Here is a 19,351-nt window from a genome sequence, read left to right on the forward strand (position 1 = left end):
ATAACAAAACAAAAGGCTGTTTAAAAAAAAGCATTCACTCAACACTTTACAATATACTGTTTGGGTCTTTCGGTAAAGTCACGTAGGTAGAAAAAAATAGATCACTATTATTTTGATCTATTAATAGATCACTATTATTTTGATCTATTATTTTTCTACTTACGTGACTTTACCTGAAAGACCCAAAGAGTATGGATTCCTGCAGTCACGAAAGCTTCAAATCAAGATTGGACTTTACAATATATCATTGATGCATCGGTTCATAAACAGAGTGCTTCACACACTGCGTGATAATTGGATGGGAATTAATGTTTTAATCGTCACCAAGTCCCGGGTTCGACTCCGAGTTCGGGCGCCTTTCCGCGTGGAGTCTGTCTGCCAGGCGGTGTTGATGCACGTGGTCTCTACTCCAGCGAGGCACAGATGTCGTGAAACTCCCTTCCCGTGGGCATCGGGATTCCCCACTCTGACTTACCAGAAGACAGTGCAGCAAGTTGACTAATCGCTATCTATTTTTCATTTTTCTACGGGGATGGAGTTTTGCAGCCTCGCGTGCGTGGCTGTAAAACTTGGGTTATAAACACTCCGTCATTATGTGGCTGAAAACATTTTAATAATAAAACGCCCCCGTGCAGGACCCTGCTTCAAAAATAGTCCTACGACCCAGTGTGGCTTTCCTGGATACATAAGCAAATGTTAAAATGCTTTCCTGCTGTTCTGCATGGGTTTACCCACCCCCCCCCAAAGCTAAATAAAACACAGACAATCTAACCGGTTGGCCAAACATCGGAATGCTGAAACGCAACATCATTACTCATTTGGGCTTACAGGTCGGAAACATGTAGCAACATCGCCCCCTACTGTGCAAAAACATGGCAGGACCCTGCTGGGTAGGCGAGAATTATCGTAATAATAATTCCAAATGATGAATAGACTTGTTCCTCATCAAGTAAATTATGCTGATTAAGACGGATACTGTGTGTATGTGTACACATCTTTTTAACGCATGTGATCAGTTGTTTTCAGGAAAAAAAAGGTGTGTGCTTGTGGGGAGTGGTGGTGCAGTGGTTAGCACATTGCGCTACAACCCCGGCGACACGAGTTCGATTCCTGCTTAAGACCAATAACAGCATCGAAAATCTGAACCGGTCCTGGGCCTCGCCTAAGCCGACTGAGCCTTAAATGAGCACCTGGTGCGGTGTGTAAACATCGCCACTGGGGAGACAAAGGCGGCCGGGCCTGGTGCTGGCCACCCACCCCCCTCGTAAATGCACGTGCCGGTCTTCATAAGTGCTCACGAACAGAACTTTCTCCAACAGTCCATTGAAGGCTATACGGGGGATCTTTGTCTTTGTCTTCTCAGAAGCTAAGCTTCCACGTCGGTTTTCAATGCGAGGGACACGGAAGAGGTTGCGTGTAAGTGACTATTTTGTAATAATTTTCACACCTTACAGCGACACACTCGCCGACAACAAATATTTTATTTAATTGTATTACTCACCTTGGCTCGAGCACAGATGACAAGCTGTGGGTTTCAATAATTCTACCATTAAACTCGGCGATGCCTTTACGCCATCTATACAAATAGTTCACAATAATGCAGCAAAGCTTGCGATAAACTCTTTGTGCAGGCGCAAAGGCATAAAAAGGACAATAACTGTTTAGTCACAACCCGTGCGTAAGTTTTCGCAGATGTGGCCGTACAGCCCTCTGCTGTGTTTTCGGGTTGTACCGCGTGCTGTTCGGCGCGGTGTCCGACGTTTCGCTGCCCTCGCCTGGATCCGCCTTCAGTAGCTAAGGCTTCCGGCAAGGTGGAGCAACAGGCGGCACAACCCGAAAACACGCCGGGGCCACGTAGTCGTACCTCCCCGGCAGCACAGCTTCCATTTCATGTTGGCGCGTGCACAAAGTAACCTTTTGGCTCGGTGCACCGTGCGTGCGTGTGCGTGTGTGGGTGCTCTCGCAGCGGACGCTGTCCCTCCCCTCTCGCCCCTCGGTGAGAAGATCGGAGGTGCATGCGGGAATGTCGGGAGCGTCGTCGCGCAAGCCTCCGTGGAAGGCGGTAGAAAGCGACAGTTTGGACGCAGTGAAGCAGTCCGTGAGAGATGCCCAAGAGCCGCCGAAGGAGACGCGGCCTCCGGGAGAGGAGCCCCAATTGCCGGCGAGACCGACGCCGCCTCCGAAACCCCCCCGCAATCTGTCGTTGGCGAGTCCCACGTCGCCCAGAATTAAAGAAGCGGAGTCGAGAGACGCAGCCGCGAGGAATGACGCGGAGGAGCACGCAAACGCCGTCCCAAGAAAGGTGGAGGTGGTCGCGGACGTCTGCAAGCCGCTGCACATCCCCGCCGACGACGACGAGCAGGAGAAGAAGAAGAAGCCGCTGTCGGTCAGCCCGCCACGGAGCGAGAGGGACGCGGAGGAGAAGAACGGCGTGAAACTCGGGGCCGGGAAGTTGTTGGAGGAGGAGGGCAGTTCCGCGTGGAAGCAATCGGCGCGTCAGTCGGCGTCCGGGCTTCGCCGCAAAAATGCGACGAGGTCCAAGATTTTTCTCAACCAGGACAGCGCGGAGATGGATGTCCTCCCACCTGACGTAAAAGAAGAAGGTGATATACCGAGCGCTGCTTTTGAGCAGTTTTTTCCCTATTCTACCTCTACATAACAAAGGCTCAGTCCCATTTACAGCAGCCGCACCTTTACATCAGCCGCACCTTAACAACTCTTGGAACCTCCCAGTTCAACCAGTTTACACAACAAAGGCTCATTCCTTTGTTGCGGCTTTAGCCGCACCAACTTCTCAATAATAATAATATCCAGGGCCTACCTTGGCTCCTCCCACCCTCAACCAGTATATATACAAGGACTGTTTTCTTGGAATTTCTCTTACTTGATACAGCTATCGTGCTGTGACGGTTCCAACTGAAGACGGAAGCTTGTGTTGCCTCCGAAACGTCGTGATTTTTATTTTATTTTTATTTTACTTTTCTTAATTTAAATTTACATTATTTACCTACGTGACTTTACTGAAAAAACCTAACAATATGAATCCTTGCAGTCACGAAAGCTTCAAATCTAGTTTTTTCCCTTCCAAACGTGTCGCATTGTCGCGATCAGGCGTGTACCGATGCCATCGATTCGACAATTGAAAGAGGTTTCCGAGGCTCACGATGCACGCGTTGGATTGCGAGCATGAGCATTGGTAATGAACAAAATATGCAAATGATATGTTCATATTACATTTAGGCTAATTGGGCAGACGTCACTGGAGACGAGAGACAAGGTGAGAAACGGTACCTTACGAGATGGTAATGGGACGAAATATCGATTCTCGGTTCGAAAAACACGACCTTACGGGATTCAACTTTTAGTGAACCGATGGGTACGATTAATTATTTTTACCCTAAACCTTTGCCGAACTGCATTTTCGCAAGAGCGGTGCGATTTAAACTTTCTCCCGATGCTTAATGCGCACGCGGCCGTTGCTTGAATTTCGCAGAAGCTTCGTCTCTCTCGCATCAAGACAGCGACTCGATGGGGACCTCTGAGTCGGGCGACGAGCGAGAAGACAAGAGACCAAAGGTAAGCGCCCCCCCCCCCCCCTGTTCGTAATTTGCGCAATCGTTTTGTTCTACGCGGATGTATGCACGTCGCACGTACGTATGTCCGTTGAACTTCTTTCGCACCGTACACAGCCAACCGTGCTAATCGGAGGTGCGGAGAAAAGCAATGGATGGCTTTCACGCCCCAGTGCTGTTATTGACAGCAGTGATGTTAGTTATTTGCGGGCTATTTTTGCAATCCCGTTTTCCATTGTGCCGTTGTCCGTGTGACTGTCCCCACCCCCCTGCCCCCCACTTCCCCCCCGCCTCAACCCCCCCCCCCCCCGTTAGTGTCTGCACTGTGCCGTGTCACATGAATATGCATGGTGGCTGCACCCATGTTCACGCTAAAACATTTATGGGTTATTGGGGGCATTTAATCATGACTTTGGCGAGGTAAAAAAAAATCGCACATGGCACTAATTTTAATTGAACAATGATTTTCAGCCGGAAAGCCGTAAAAAATAAATTACTGCCGGGAACTTACAGATTGCAAAAAAAAAAAGTGGCCAAAATAAATGTAATGGCCTTTGGCTTAATAAAGTTAATATAGATAGTCTGTGTTGATTGTTAATGGAAAATGTATTATAATGAAGTGGAATTGGTAGTTAAATGCTCTTTAATCTCATTATTTCGCTCTGAGACTAACAGTCCAGGCACAGCAAAGAGCCATCTTTACAGTGAACGATTTTACGGAGCCCTTTGTGATGCCTATTTGTATTCTATACATTTAATCATCGTCAGCCGTGATCAATCCACTGCTGGACAAAGGCCTCCCAAAGTCATTACCGTCCTTCACAGTTATGCGATGCAACAGTCCAACTATAGCACCGCCTTCACTCCTGTTGATTTCATCGCTCCATCTCCTAGGCCGTCATCCAATGCACACATAACAATCCTTGGCCGCCGCTAATCTTAAACATCGACCCATCATTCCTACCAGCAACGTGTCATGCTCAAGCCCACTCACTTTTCTCAGCATCTTGAATTATATCTTAAATCTGTTCTCTAATCCACATGTTCCTCTTTGTCTTCCAATGTAATTCCAAGGACATCCACCGGGATGGATGTGGCAATAATTGTTGTCGCGCTTCACTGTGGGAGATGGCGGTGGCTTGGGGGCAGAGGTCGCAAACGGGTTTTGATCCCTTACCCGTACCCGGCTGCACCAGGGTCGCAAACGGGTACCCGTACCCTTCCCCGGCCGTACCCGTACCCTACCCGTACCCGGCCGGGTATCGGGTAGGGTACGGGTATCGGGTACCTGATTGCGACCTCTGGGATGAAGCCATGTTGCAGGCGTGGGTGGGTTGATTCTAGGAACTTGAATTTTGGGAAGAGACCAGACGTTGGGAAATGAGTGACAAACAGTTACTCACCAGTGACTCACGGTCTACCCGTACCCGTACCCGGCCGCACCAGGGTCGCAAACGGGTACCCGTACCCGTACCCGGCCGGGTACGGGTAGCCGGGTATCGGGTAGGGTACGGGTATCGGGTACCCGGTTGCGACCTCTGCTTGGGGGGGAGGCTTTCATCCGACAGTGGGTTGATTGTGGCTGCTGACGATGACATCGATGATGACGCCTGGAATGGATGGGTGGCCAGTGAAATGTTTGCGCTGGATTTTCAGAGACGGCTGACGAAGATGGAGCGCCAGCACCGGATGTCGGTGTTGCAGTCGGTGCGAAGCTCTCGGCATCACGAGCAACAGCGGCTTAACAAGGCGCAGGTGAACAACGCAGACGCTCGCCTCGTACGATTCGCCGTGCCGCTCATCTAATATTTACAGCCCTGAGTCAGTGGCGGGAAATTCCACATTCCTATGGCTACGATGAGTCTCGACATAGAACCACCCACAAGTGGTGTACACCACCCGCCAACCAGGATGGGAACTCGCAACCTTCCAATTTTGAGCTGCTCACTCCATCGCTGAGCTTACCTGGCTGGTTGAACGGGGTGCCTGCGTGCGTACGTTGAACTTCTTTGGCACCATACGTAGCCAACCGTGCTTGATCGGAGGTGCGGGACGCAGAGCACGACGCACACAGGGGTCGCAGATCGCATAACGCGAGGGGTGACATTTAGAAGCACGAGATGGGACAGGCGCTGTTTGTACAGGCAGGAGATGCTGACTGTGGTTATAGTTGGTGGTGAAACCAGTGGCGGTGACGAGGCGTTCTCGCCGCTTGTTGCAGAGGTTCACGGTTCGAATGCAGCGCCCACCCTGCTTGTACGTATATGTATCTATGTTGAACTTCTGTCGCCAACCGTGCTTATCGGAGGTGCGGGGGAAGGACAACAAACGAAATACAAAAAGCAGTTCTAAAATAAATGAGTTTTCAATCCAGATTTAAAAGTGCAAAGCTCCAGTGGCTACTGCGGGTTCCACAGTGGACGTCAAAAGATCCCGTGACGTCAATCGCAAGAGTGGGTCGTTGTGCGCTGGCAACACGTGCCGGGTTTGCCAAAAAACGGCAAAAAATGTACCGGCAAATTGACTCAATTTTCATTGCTGATTGCACCCCACCACCCCCACTCTCCCCTGCCAATTCCAAAAAACTTCCCTCCTGATTAAGCGCCATGAGACTCCGTGAGGCTTTCCAGGGGCAGACGAGCATAGCAATCACAATGATAATGATGATAATAAAGTAAAACCCGTGGGGAGGATTAACGGAGCCACAAGTTAAATGGTGGCCACACAGGGGTGTTGTCAATTGCCCACTCAGCTCTTGCTGATAATAATAACAACAACAGGGGTATTGCAACAGTCGTATTGGCTGCACATGCAGTACAGCATTGGCACGTACAGATGGGTCTGTACAACGTTACAACAATTTAACATTCTGTAACAAGAACTTTTGATGTTATTAAAAACAATAACTTAACAACCCTCAATCACGTTCGACTCAACTCGTGGGAAGGGCAATCCATTACAGTTACAGCTATTCACGTTCAAATGCTCATCGATGCAATGTACGTTACATCAAGCGAACGTCGGGCAATCGTTTGAAGTTGCAACTCTCCGGCAGCTTATGGAAATGTATGGAAATTAAATTGTTATTGTTTTGATAAATCATCAGATATTTTGTAAGAGCTTCAGGAAAATAACACAATTTATAGCGCTCGGTAAATCCTCTGCTGGGGATGATGGCTTACCCAAACCGTGTCTTTCCTGTGCACTATTTAGCCAAACATCACGACACTGATCAGCGCGGGTTGGTGAAGGGAGTTGGCCAGGACCAGTCCAGATATCATTTGCCACTGGTGTTAGCCACGGAAGGGAATTGAACTCGGGTCGCTGGGCTCACTGCACAAATGCACGAATCGCTGCACCACTGCCCTACCCATAGAGCTTCATACACTTATGATGCGTTTTCTTTTTTGAAAAAGTTGCGTAAGATCTCGTTTTTTTTATTTCACCTTTCGCAGATGATGCAGCGCGAACTGCAGGAGTTGGAGGAGAAGCAGAGAATCCTGGAGGAGGAGGGGGTGAAGATAGAGAAGACATTAAGAGGAGGTGAGCACAATTACAATTGTAAATGTTGCGGGTTTACTGACCATCACACCGATGTGCTGAAGTAATAGCTAACCGGCACGTTTTGTTCACGTGACAGACCTTACGAATTGGCTGTGTCGGGTGGTGGTGGGTTAATCCTACATTTATAAGTACGCGATCTAACTCGGATAACTTTGTTATCAGTATAATATTTATTTTCATCCTATCTTTGTAATATGTATCACTGGCAGATATTACAACATGTGACAGCGAGCAATTTTATACAGCTTAATTCACGCAAACTGCATCTCCGTGATATACAATCCACAAACGCGGAGGTACATATATACATATCAAGATGTATTCAGACAACTCATTAAGTGTTTATACGTGTGGGAATGAACCGGATCACTCTGAGAAAACCCATGGAAGGCGAGGGGACAACACACAATATCCCATTCCGAAGGGAGACATTATATTTGTCCTCGCTTTGCTGCAACGCCTTCTCCTGGCGAACCAGGGTGTAGCACCATTGGAACCTCATTTGCCAGTAAAAAATATGATAATTGGTTTATTACCCTTCTATCTGGCAACAAAACTGACACCTTTTTTTTTACAAGGAGTCATGTTTGCATAGACCACAATACCTGCAGTCATAATGCAAAACAAAAAACACAACTCTGATAATGTGCACTGTCCTTGAAGTTGATTGGTCCACACCCGAGACAGCTTTCCTTAGAGCCTAGTCTCACATGGGTCGGACCAGATGACGCCAAAAGGCGCACAACTCAAAGACAATGCACCATCAGAGTATGAGAGCTCGGGTAAGCATTTACACCATTGGAACCTCATTTGCCAGTAAAAAATATGATAATTGTTTTTTTACCCTTCTATCTGGCAACAAAACTGACACCTTTTTTTACAAGGAGTCATGTTTGCATAGACCACAATACCTGCAGTCATAATGCAAACAAAAAACATAACTCTGATAATGTGCACTGTCCTTAAAGTTGATTGGTCCACCACCCGAGACAGCTTTCCTTAGAGGAAAGCTGTCTCGGGTGTGGACCAATCAATTAGAGGAAAGCTGTCTCGGGTGTGGACCAATCAACTTCAAGGACAGTGCACATTATCAGAGTTATGTTTTTTGTTTGCATTATGACTGCAGGTATTGTGGTCTATGCAAACATGACTCCTTGTAAAAAAGGTGTCAGTTTTGTTGCCAGATAGAAGGGTAAAAAAACAATTATCATGGTGTAGCACTTCAGCGCCCACGGGAATGGAGTTGCACGACATCTCTGGGATCCAGCAACACTTGCTTCCACATTGCCGGGTTACAGGTGTGCATAGCCATTACCGCCCGGCGATGCTGTACGGATGGCTTTTTCCGATTTTCGGAAAATCAGGTCTGGGTATAACATTTCGGACGATCCAAAAAATAAGTGTTGCAGACTGATCAGAAAAACATGTTGTCCCACCTAACGTTGCATCACGTGGCATTTGTGACATTAGTTTTGTCAGCGCAAATACATGTCAAAGGACTGCATCATATTAATAATGATGCAAAAATTCTCCAACATCAAAAAATACGAAATTAGATTTATTATTACTTTTAAAACCAGAACTCATCCTTTGTATGATGCTTACTCCGTTATAATATCCTTCACTTTCCGTAACGTAATGGGTGGGATGTAGGTCAGGTGGTAGAGCAGGAAGATTCCCAGTCGTGAAAATGACAAGTTCGAATCCTGGTAAGTCAGATCCATCAACCCTCCCAGCGTCAATAAAATCGGCGTACACCACAATCGCAACCGCGAAAGCCTGCGCCGTCATATCTCATCGTACCGCGTTGCCGCATTCGCTCACGTCAAGGGTAGTGGTACCGACTGTGCGAGTTCTCTCTCACCCTCTCTCTCTGTTGTCACACTCGCGTTGTCTGCGTGTGTGCAGACGGGGTGGACAATGACAACCCCGTGCTGATGCAGGAGTGGTTCAAGCTCATCGGTGAGAGGAACCTGCTGCTGCGCAAGGAGTCCGAGATCGTGATCATGTGAGTTTGCCGTGCCACTCAGTCAGTCCTTCGGGAGGGTGCCATGTCTGTGTTGATTTGTCTCTTCAACGTGTGTACGGGGATGCCAAGAGGCGAACCTGTTTTTAGGCGATAAATAAACACTCACCGGGTTCTAACGGTTCGTCGTGAGCTCGAATGGCGCGCTCCCCGACTTTCATTAGCCAGGAGCTATCACAGAGCGGAGCCGACACAGAGCGAGATCTTAACTCCCTCGCCTGGCATGCAGGAGGTCGTGGGTTCGATTTCGACCCTGAAGCTTGTATATTTGAAGTTTGCGTGTTTCTGTCTCGCGGTCGTCGCGTGGATTTTTCTCCGGGTCCTCCGGTTTTTCCTCTCTAGATTTATAAACACGTGTTTCGAGTATTTGGCTGCTTTAAATTTCCACGTGATAAGCCTCTTCGTTGAGCTATAATTTGTGGCCAGGTCACTTCTGAAAAAGAGCTACGTAGCTCAGTGGGCCTTACCTGGTAAAATAAAAAATAGTTTACAATAGTTTACACGATTCCATTTGAAGGTGGAGAGCCTTTGAAATCGGATTTGGTCGTCAGGGAACATTAAATGGAAAATGAGTAGGTGGTTGGGAGAACTTGGGGAGAAATGAAGGGGGGATTGGTGGAGAGTCACGGAACGTTCCAGCAAGGATGGGGAAGAGAATAGAGGGAGGGGTAGAAGGAGCTTTTCGTGGCACCGCCCGAACGGAGCGATTCCCTGATGTGGGACGACGCGCCGTGCGTAAGGCGCAATAAAGCCAAAGTCCCAGACTCGCCTGACTGGAACTCCTTTATACGAGTTTCCAGCAAACACTCATTTAACCTACGCAGTGCATTATGGGGCAACACGGCGAGCAGTACAAACCTCGCGACCTGAGTGTGTTTCCCAATAATGGCTGACAATAGTGGAGAAGGATACCTGAACCCACGCATTACATACAGCAAAAAGGCAAAGATCCCCCACATAGCCTTCAGCAGACTGTTGAGGCAAGTGCTGTTTGCGAACACCTATAAAGGCCAGCACAGCTTGTGAGGGGGTGGGTGGCCAACACCATGCTCAGCCATCTTTGTCACCCTACATGCAGATGTTTACACACCACACGAGGCCCACGACCCGTTCAGAAATTCGGCATTGTTTTGGTCGTGAGCAGAAATCGAACTTGGTTCGCCGGGTTTGTAGTGCAGTGCTCTAACCACTAGACTACCGCTCCCCCATTGCACACAACATATACCCCAGCGACGAACGTTGATGTCTTTTCACATGCCCTTAGATTGCACATATCCTCGATATTAATTCAATCAATATTTAATCGCTGCATCATCAATGCGTCATTCCACCTTCAACATTTGTGTACACGTGGCATGTGCAAGTGCAAGCATAATGGGTCTGTCGGTGCTGCAGGATGCAAGAGCTGGAGCTGGAAGACAGGCAAGGACGTCTGCAGCAAAGACTTGACACCCTCAGCGCCTTAAATGGTACGCCGACCACGCACTCCTGCTAACTAACAAACCGCTGAGGCAGACACAACGCAATAATCTTGATTCCTCTGCCTTTAATCACCTTGGACGGTGCCCAATCTTGTCGAAATCTGGAAGCAAAGTGCAGCTTGGGCCTGGTTATTGCTCGGATAAGAGCCTGCCTCGGAATGCCCAGTATTGTAGGCCAAGGTTGCGGGGTGACGAGGAGATGGAAGCACACAGCGCTGCCTTTTTGAATCTTCCTGTGCAGAGCTTTTGAGTGTTCTCTCCTTGTATGAATGTATTTTTCTTCAGGTTTTACTGCTTCTCTGCACATGGCCAAAAACACACACAGGAATGGAATTGGCCAAATATCTCAATTTAGTAGGTTCCTCCTAAAAGCCTTCGAGACCTGTCTGGGTAAATAAAGGGTGGAATAATAATAATTATTATTATAAATACAGACGCTGCTGTGTTGCAATGGTGAGCTTACTGGACCTACAATCTGCAGGTCACCGGTTCAACTCGATCTCCCGGCGTGGCAGTTGAAATAAACAGGGCGAGTTTCTTAAATCACCGACTTAGTCTGCCCAGCAGTATAGCTGAGTACAACACAGTCGATCAGCAGATCGTGTTTGATGGTGATTCCTCCAGTCTAAATTAAGACTATTATTCTAAAGTGTTGGTTATTCCCATCATTTCCCATACGTCCGGCCAGCATGGAAGAGTAGGCCAAATACCATCTGGAGACCCTTTCACCAGCAGTGACGTGAGTGTGCAATTGCAGAGCTCCCCCTTTACCTTTCATTATATCCTCTAGAGAAGTGGTTCTTAACCTGGGGTGCACGCACCCCCCTGGGAGTGCGAAAAGCCCTTTATGGGGGTGGGAGACATGCAGGATTTTTTTGGAAGATAAATCATCTCAACAAATTCAGGATGGGCACTGTAAGTACAACTACTTTGTTTCATCAAACCTAGGTGCGAGAAGCCCTTTCTGGGAGTGCGAGACATGCTAGATTTTTTTTAGAAGGTAAATCATCTAAACAAATTAAGCGCGGGCACGTAAGTACAACTACCTAGTTTCGTCAAACCTATGAATGTATTAACATTATACATTTTTTTTGTTACGATTGAGAACCAGAGGGGTGCAAGGCGGCAGTAAAGGTAAAGAACCGCTGCTCTAGAGGGGGCTCTATCTCGAGCTTCCCCTAGCGGGAGGCCCTTCCGCCAGCAGACGTGCAAGAAACAAATCGCAAGGGCTGCGACGTTTACTCCAATTAGAGGTATTAATGTCTTGGTCCTGTCTCTCTCTCTGTGTCGGACAGCGTCGGATTATGATGAAGAGGAGCAGCAGGAGCTGGATCGACTGTTGCAGGAGAAGATCGAGGTTGTGGAGCAGAGGAACACTCTCGTGTCCCTTCTGGAGGAGCAGAGGCTCTTGGAGAAAGAGGAAGACAAGCAGCTCTCCGAGACCCTGGGCATGCCGAACTAAGTCTGTTCGTGATGAACTCTAAAACGGCAGAGAGAGGTTACGTTTGGTTCCGGTGCAAATATGACGTAACTTCGTCTCGCTACCGATATCGAGTCATCCCCATAGCTGAGAATTTTTGTAACGCGGCACGAGCACGAATCACAACTGGTGGCAATGAAGTTCCTTCTGCAGGGGATCGTCGAAGGAAGGCTCTGGGGAGGGGAGTGGGTGACATAAAACCAATTGGAGCACGTTTCTGTAAATGAGGAGAAGCTCGCCAAACAGAAAAGTATATCCAGGCTGGAAGCAAATGAGAGGCATAATAATAAAACCTGCAAAAGGTGATTTGTAGACGGCAAAAGGGCACGATTGTGACCATGTGATCAGTCCTCCCATCATGCCTTGCATGACACGTGACATCACCACTGTGCATGTGATGCACAGCTGGGTCTAGATGCTCCCGTTTATTTCCACTTCACCTCACCAATACGGTCAAATGACCCTCATGATCGGCACGGCGTGGGGTAGGCCTCATCCAGCAGTGGATTGAAAAGAGGGGGATTGTAGACTGTTGGAGATATTGGGATTTACATGTAGACTGAGATATTGGGATGTACATGTGGACTGTTTGGAGATATTGGGATTTACATGCAGACTTATGGAGAACTTGGGATGTACATGTAGGCTGTTGGAGATATTGGGATGTACATGTGGACTGTTTGGAGATATTTCTATCAGTGGGCAGTTATGACTGGAAAATAACGTGGATGTCTTTGCATCCCGTTGCTGATGTTGACAAAACGTACGGGCATTTACCTATGGGACGTATTGATCAAGATGGGCCCTCAATGCCATTCTCGCACCTCTGATTTAGCACGATTGGCTACGTACGGTGCGAAAGAAGTGCAACATGCATATGTACAAGCAAGCAAGAAGAGATGAGAGTAAATTATTACAAATTTAGAGTTTTTCAAACGTGATTTAATTTTAAATCCGTGCGATCGCACACTGTGGGCGGGGAGGGAAGGTGGCACAGTGGCGAAATGAAGTCCCCACACAGCTCCCATGATCGATAAGCTCTGGGCAAGGTTTTAATCCAGAAGCGGATTGACAAAGGGCTCTAAATTTGAAGCACAAACTATTTAAGGACAATCCATCGTTATTTTGCGTGCAAATATCTCCCTCAGTAACGGAGGCATCCAGTGAACATTATAGCAGAACGGGAGCAGTACGGGGTGGGGGGGACACGGAGCATAAGGAATGAAAAAATAAACCCATCACGCCCTCCGAGGCGAACAAATAAACATTCTTGGCTATTAAATGCATCTAATAAATATAGAAATGCATTAAAGAGAGTATACGCTGACTGGCAAAACAAAAACTAATAAACGCTTAGAAAGTATTTTACAAATGGCTCAATGTTGCCCAAATTGTGGAATAATTCTTACGTTTATGTGAGGTCACAGTTAACCGTGTCTCGTGTCTAAAATTCACGACGGTTTTGGGTATTATCCTGGGTATAAAAAGTTAATTGCTGTCATTTTAACGCCATATGTGGGGGGGGGGGGGGTTGTCCTTGGTTAATAATACATTACATTTACTACTGCAGAAATAACTCTGATTTTTGGTTGTTAATACGTATAATTGGTTTATTTTGGGTGAGATTGTCTAGGTATGGTCTAAAAAATGTTTTTTACAATAACCCTCCACCACCCGATGGAGCCATTCAAAAATAAAATTGTCACGTGGGAAAATGTGTCAATTGATTTGGTTAGTCAGCCAGACTGCTTTAGTAAGCTAGACAGATTTAGTCTCGGCTGCTTTAGCCTTCACTGCTTTAGTCAGCTCGACAGAGAGAATGAATGATTGAAACCCGGCGGATAAGACTCGGCTAAAATTCCCATCGACTATACTAAGACCACAACTAAAATAGACAATGCAGACGAAAGTAACACCGGCATGCATGCACGTGTATCAGTAAAGAGAAAAAAATGTTAATTTCTACTAATTTCGGTAATCACAAGTGCCTATTTCTGTACACATGCAGGGTGACAAGTAGACGATTCCATGGAGTGCTCGTCAGATGTAATATTTTACTTTGCATTATTTCCCTCACCCCGTGGAATTACAGCTTTTAGGCACCAGCATATTGTGACATCACAAGTGGTCTTACCAGCGCTGTTTAAACGAAGAAGAAATAATGCATAATTAAAGGAAGAGCCATTGGAATTATTCCCAACCTTCAAGCCCTTCACTATACCCACCATTAATTTGTCTGTAATCCTCGCGATTTTAATTATCCATCGCATCGCAAGCACATAAAGAATAAGTGGACAGCGTGCGCTATCATGCTAAGCTCTCAGAAATGTAGCTGCCGTGCACACTGGAATGTACAATTGTGGGGCATCAGTGCACGTTGTTAGCAGTCACCTCTCCAATGCTCTCGCTGCCCAGACTCCACCATCACATCCCAATGTGCCCATATCCTTCTCTCGTGGACTCTAAATGGCATGTGCGGTGAGTGGGTCTGAGGTTTCCCAGATACTCGTGTATTTAGGCTTCTGTGATTGTGAGCCACATGCTAATTTTAAATACTCCCATCTTTTTTTCCCATCTTCCAATCTTGCTGCCGGTGTCATGTGACGAGATTAACTACCTGTCCGGGAAGTCTCAAATAGCGGTGCGTCACCACCCTGTGCGTTCGACGGCTGTCCACAAGGAGTGGGATATTACAGAGCTGCCTCTGATTCCTTCGAGTCGTCTACAGAGTCGAGGGAAACGCTCTCCCACTCGCAGTGCACTGTGGGAATTAATGTTCATCGCATGACGGCTGAGATCCTGCATTCAGAATCTGAATATGTATTGATACTGGAGGAATCCGATGAGCTATAAAGCTCTTTTTCACATATGTCGAGTGAGGGCGGGTAAGAGCGTTACAATAACAAACAATACAAAACACGATAGGCGCGCAAAGTAGAGGAAAGGTAAACAAAAAAAGACAAAGATCCCCCGTATAGCCTTAACAGACTGTAGGGGCAAGTGCTGTTAGCGAGCACCTATGAAGGCCTGGAACGGTACACGAGGTGGTGGTTGGCCAGCACCACCCCCGACCGCCTTTCTCTCCCCAGTGGCGATGTTGACACCGCACCAGGTACTCATTTGAGGCTGAGTCGACCTAGGAGAGGCCCAGGACCGGTTCAGATAATCGTCACCGGTGTTGGCCGTGAGCAGGGAATCGAACCCGGGTCGCCGGGTGCGTAGCGCTAACCGCTACACTACCGCTCCCCCACAAACAAAATATCACAGAGACACATTAAACTAAACCACCCCCATCCTACCAGACACAGCCCACTGAGGTGTTCACTTACTCTTCAAAAGCGGCCTTGGTCACGAATGGAAGCTCAACGAAGTGTCAGTGGCAGCACGGGGCTTCTGACCTCTTGAGCCACCCGGCCGGTCGTCTCCGCCCGTGACCTCTTTATCGACGCACTAGGGGGCGCACGTGCTCATCGCACCTTCCCGCATGCTATTGTTGGTACATGTTTGTCGCGTGGCAGTCAAAGGAAAATGTTTAACTGTCTGAACTGGGATAGGTCAAATTAAGTGAACGCACACAATTAATGTGGTGGGGTTTTTCCTTTTTAACAGTTCATAGGTGACTCGGCTGACACCATCAACTGACTATACCCTTGAGGGTCCAGGTTTAATCAGGGTTGCTGAACTTCAGATTCAAAGCCATAATATGAGCTTCGCTGGCTCAGTATAATACTTGTAATTGACAAACGGAAAATGTGTCGGTTCAAAACCATGTTAGAATGAAGGGGCCGTCCATAAATGACGTCACGCACCTAGGGGGGGGGGTCAGACATTTGTGATGATGTGTGACGATGTGTGACAAGGGGGGGGGGGGGGTTGGAAATGTGACGTCACTTAAAAATGCGCAAATTTAAATAAATATAGAATTGTGACGACAACACGAATTGTTATAACAACACTCCTACAACATCAGAGTGCAGCGCCACATTAAATACGCACTCCAATGACAATAGTTTAAAGCGATTTGAAGCATGTTTTATTTTCAAAATGGAAATGTGGTTTTGGGGGGGGGGCAGAGCTTTGTGACGTCATATTCGAGGGGGGTCTGACAAAATCGCGTGACGTCATTTATGGACGGACCCTAAGCACATCATCAGAACAGGGTCAGTGCGATGAGTATTACTTAATGGGGGGTATTGACGGTAGCTGTTCTATAGAAAGACTGCTCCCAGGCCAAAGCAATGTGAAATTTCCATCACTGCCCCAGGGTAACTAACAGAGATGAGCAGCACATATAGTTCAACGGGGCAAGGAGAGAGTTGGACTTGGGATATCTTGGCTTTCGTATGCCCTTGTGTCAAGTGATGGAATGGGCTCAAAGGTTATCTCCCATGATATGTGAATGCATCATAAGCCAAGGCTTCGCCACACTTACAGCTGCTGTTCTTGCATTCTCCAGCATGTGCTGCCTCTGTACTAAGCACAGTTCCATCACGACTTCTTTAACTGAAAACCACTCTGCTACCCAAAGCTCACATTACTACCCCCCCTCCCACCTCTTCCCGACTCCCCTCGTGATAGCCCCTCAACCACCATCTGTCAAAATGCCCAGGGCCTCTCCTTGTCTCCTTCCAGAGCCTGCCTGGCAAGTATTTTCATTCCCCTCTTGTATCGACGGGGGCCTGGCAACAAGGCCATAGCCATGGAGTCAACATTGGGGGGGGGGGGGGATCAAATCGTCCAGGTCTGGGGGTCCCCCCCCCCCCCCAGAAGAAAATCTAAATTTGAAAACAAATTTCCTGCCTAAAATATTTCAAAAATCACTAACACATAAGATGGACTTTTTTATTTAATTTTTTTACAATAATGTCTAATAGTGTATTGTATTACATTGCTCTGTTTTTTCTTTTTTTACCTTTTCTTGTTTCATTGTATGTACTGACAGAGATTAGAGATGAATAAAGTACAACCATAACCACAATCATATAAACAGAAATCTATTTTATAGCAATATAGGAGGGGACATTTTGAGCATATTTGAATATTGGGGGGGGGGGGATGTGCCCCCCCCAATATATATTATAATCACGGCCTTGCCCGGCATGACCCTGCCGCCCCCACTGTCCATTAGTGTGGACATTAAAGACGCCCCTGGTCACAGTAGCATTTCATGAACAAATTGCACTTCAAGGCACGCTTTGATGTGTGGGGTGGGGGGAGGCAAATTGGGTGATGGACTTTGCCATACGGAAGGCCAAGCTTCGCCTAATGATATGGCGAGAGCCACATCTGCTACTTTGCTTTTCGTGGCCGAATTGTTCGTCCACTGTTCGCCAGCACCCACGATAAACACAAACACAATGAACACATACTCTTTGGTTTTTTCGGTAAAGTCACGTAGGTGAAAACCAAAAATATATTTAAAAAATAAAACAACAAATTTAAATCACGACGTTTCGGAAGCAACACAAGCATCCGTCATAATTTTTCGATTTAAAGCTTTCGTGACTGCAGGGATTCATCTTCTTGGTTCTTTCGGTAAAGTCACGTAGAAGGGAAATAATAAAATAATACAAATAGAACATAAAATAATTCTCACGACGTTTCGGCCACAACGCAAGCAGCCGTCCTCGGGTGAAGAACAGGTCTGTCGGAAAGACAGCGTCTGAATGAAACACCACCAGGCTTAGAGCGTATATATATTTTTTCACCTACGTGACTTTACCGAAAAAAACAGAGTATGGATCCTTGCAGTCACGAAAACTTCAAATCTAGAAACAATAAACACAACCAACACGACAAACACGATCAACACGGCAAACACGATCAACACGACAAACACAAACACGACAAACACGATCAACACAAACACGAGCTGCGTGGGAGCACGTCGTATGCGGATGAGCGGGGAAGGTGGCTGCTGTCCAGCCTGCCCCCTCCAAGTGATGGCAGTGATGAGAGGCGCAGCGATCAATGCATCGACATTGAAGTCGATTCCTAATCGCATGATTGCGCGCACTGGATCATTCGTTCGTTATTCGTAACTTACAAACGCCATGGCCAACATCAGCGGCGAGCAGAGATTCACTTCTCACGCGATGTTTTCAACAATGCCGCTAGGCTGCCTTGGAGCAGGGAGTCTCGGCATAAGGCACTACCACTAGAGCACAAGTAACGCCTTTCCACAATGTTGTAATGCTGTAATCCAGTGATACCACAGCATCATGCGGACACAACTACGACTACCAACAGCCTGGGGGCCATCCATTTAGTACGTACGCATGGGGGGGAGAGAGGGGGGTTAACCCAAACGTGTACGCTTGCGTATGGGGGGTCTACTGACAATGTACGCATAGGAAGCGGGGGGGTAGGGTGAAGCCTCGATAATAATGTGTCTACATTGGCCTTCAATTGAGTTAGACAGTCCGGTGGTGGACGATCTGTTTGCTTAAACACGTTCATATTATGAATCCTTGATCGCTTCTGCGTGGATTAGATATCGGCCGTTCTATAGGATTCAGGTGAGGGGGGGGGGGTGTGTGTAAAAAGTGCGCGTGCGTACAGGGAGGGGGGGAGGGGTCAAGTTTTGACAGATTTTTGCGTACCTACTCAATGGATGGCCCCCCTTACTGAACGTCTGTGAAAAAGGACTTCATGGCTGATCGGATGTCTTCAGGATAAATAAAGATTCCAAAACTGTGGGGTGTGTGGACATTCACAGCGTGCGAGTCAGTCGGTCTTGTGCCATCGTCCTACCGAGTGACTGAGTTGTTTTCTTGGAGTGGTCTGTCGTTGATTCGGAACACGGGACGGATTTGGCGTGGCCAAGTGGGTTCCAGACCATTCTTGCTGCTGCAAATGAAGCCACTGGAAGCGAGCGATGTGGGGTCCCCTTCCTGAGCACCCCACCGCCTTCAACATCATGCACTGACGGCCGCCGTGAACGACGCTCAAACGACCTCCACAGTGAGAGGTGGGAGCAGGGTGGGAGAAGCCTTTATCCAGCAGTGGATGACCAACCGCTGTACATTGTCGTCATACTTGTCTATGCTGTATGTAAGGGGTTTACGTGACCCCCGCCTCTCTGCAAGAACAACAGAGGCCATAAAAAATGACTGAATCACTGCAAAGAGTGAATCGATGCACCCTTAAGCAATGACGGAGCCGCCGCTGACTTGGGTGTTAATCCGATTTGTGCTTTCATCGGCCTGACGATGGAACGGAACCTTCC

The 19,351-nt window shown here is 47.5% G+C and overlaps 1 protein-coding gene across 4 annotated transcripts in view; it reads left to right on the forward strand.

Annotated features, from left to right (window-relative positions):
* Positions 1 to 13,525, forward strand: part of LOC133351535 (F-actin-monooxygenase MICAL3-like) — a 51,754-nt gene extending 38,229 nt beyond the window's left edge. For all 4 annotated transcript variants that reach the window (XM_061566822.1, XM_061566826.1, XM_061566824.1 and 1 more), the window contains 8 exons: positions 1,364 to 1,416; positions 1,967 to 2,603; positions 3,494 to 3,576; positions 5,229 to 5,327; positions 7,028 to 7,115; positions 9,045 to 9,144; positions 10,558 to 10,631; positions 11,939 to 13,525. In XM_061566822.1, the coding sequence (XP_061422806.1) occupies positions 1,364 to 1,416; positions 1,967 to 2,603; positions 3,494 to 3,576; positions 5,229 to 5,327; positions 7,028 to 7,115; positions 9,045 to 9,144; positions 10,558 to 10,631; positions 11,939 to 12,105 (1,301 nt within the window). In that variant the 3' untranslated portion in view covers positions 12,106 to 13,525. The remainder of the gene's footprint in view (positions 1 to 1,363; positions 1,417 to 1,966; positions 2,604 to 3,493; positions 3,577 to 5,228; positions 5,328 to 7,027; positions 7,116 to 9,044; positions 9,145 to 10,557; positions 10,632 to 11,938) is intronic.
* The last annotated feature ends 5,826 nt before the right edge of the window (positions 13,526 to 19,351 follow it).

Source organism: Lethenteron reissneri, chromosome 37 (genome assembly GCF_015708825.2).
Source record: "Lethenteron reissneri isolate LAM-NWPU_2019-01 chromosome 37, ASM1570882v1, whole genome shotgun sequence".
Lineage (NCBI taxonomy): Eukaryota > Metazoa > Chordata > Hyperoartia > Petromyzontiformes > Petromyzontidae > Lethenteron > Lethenteron reissneri.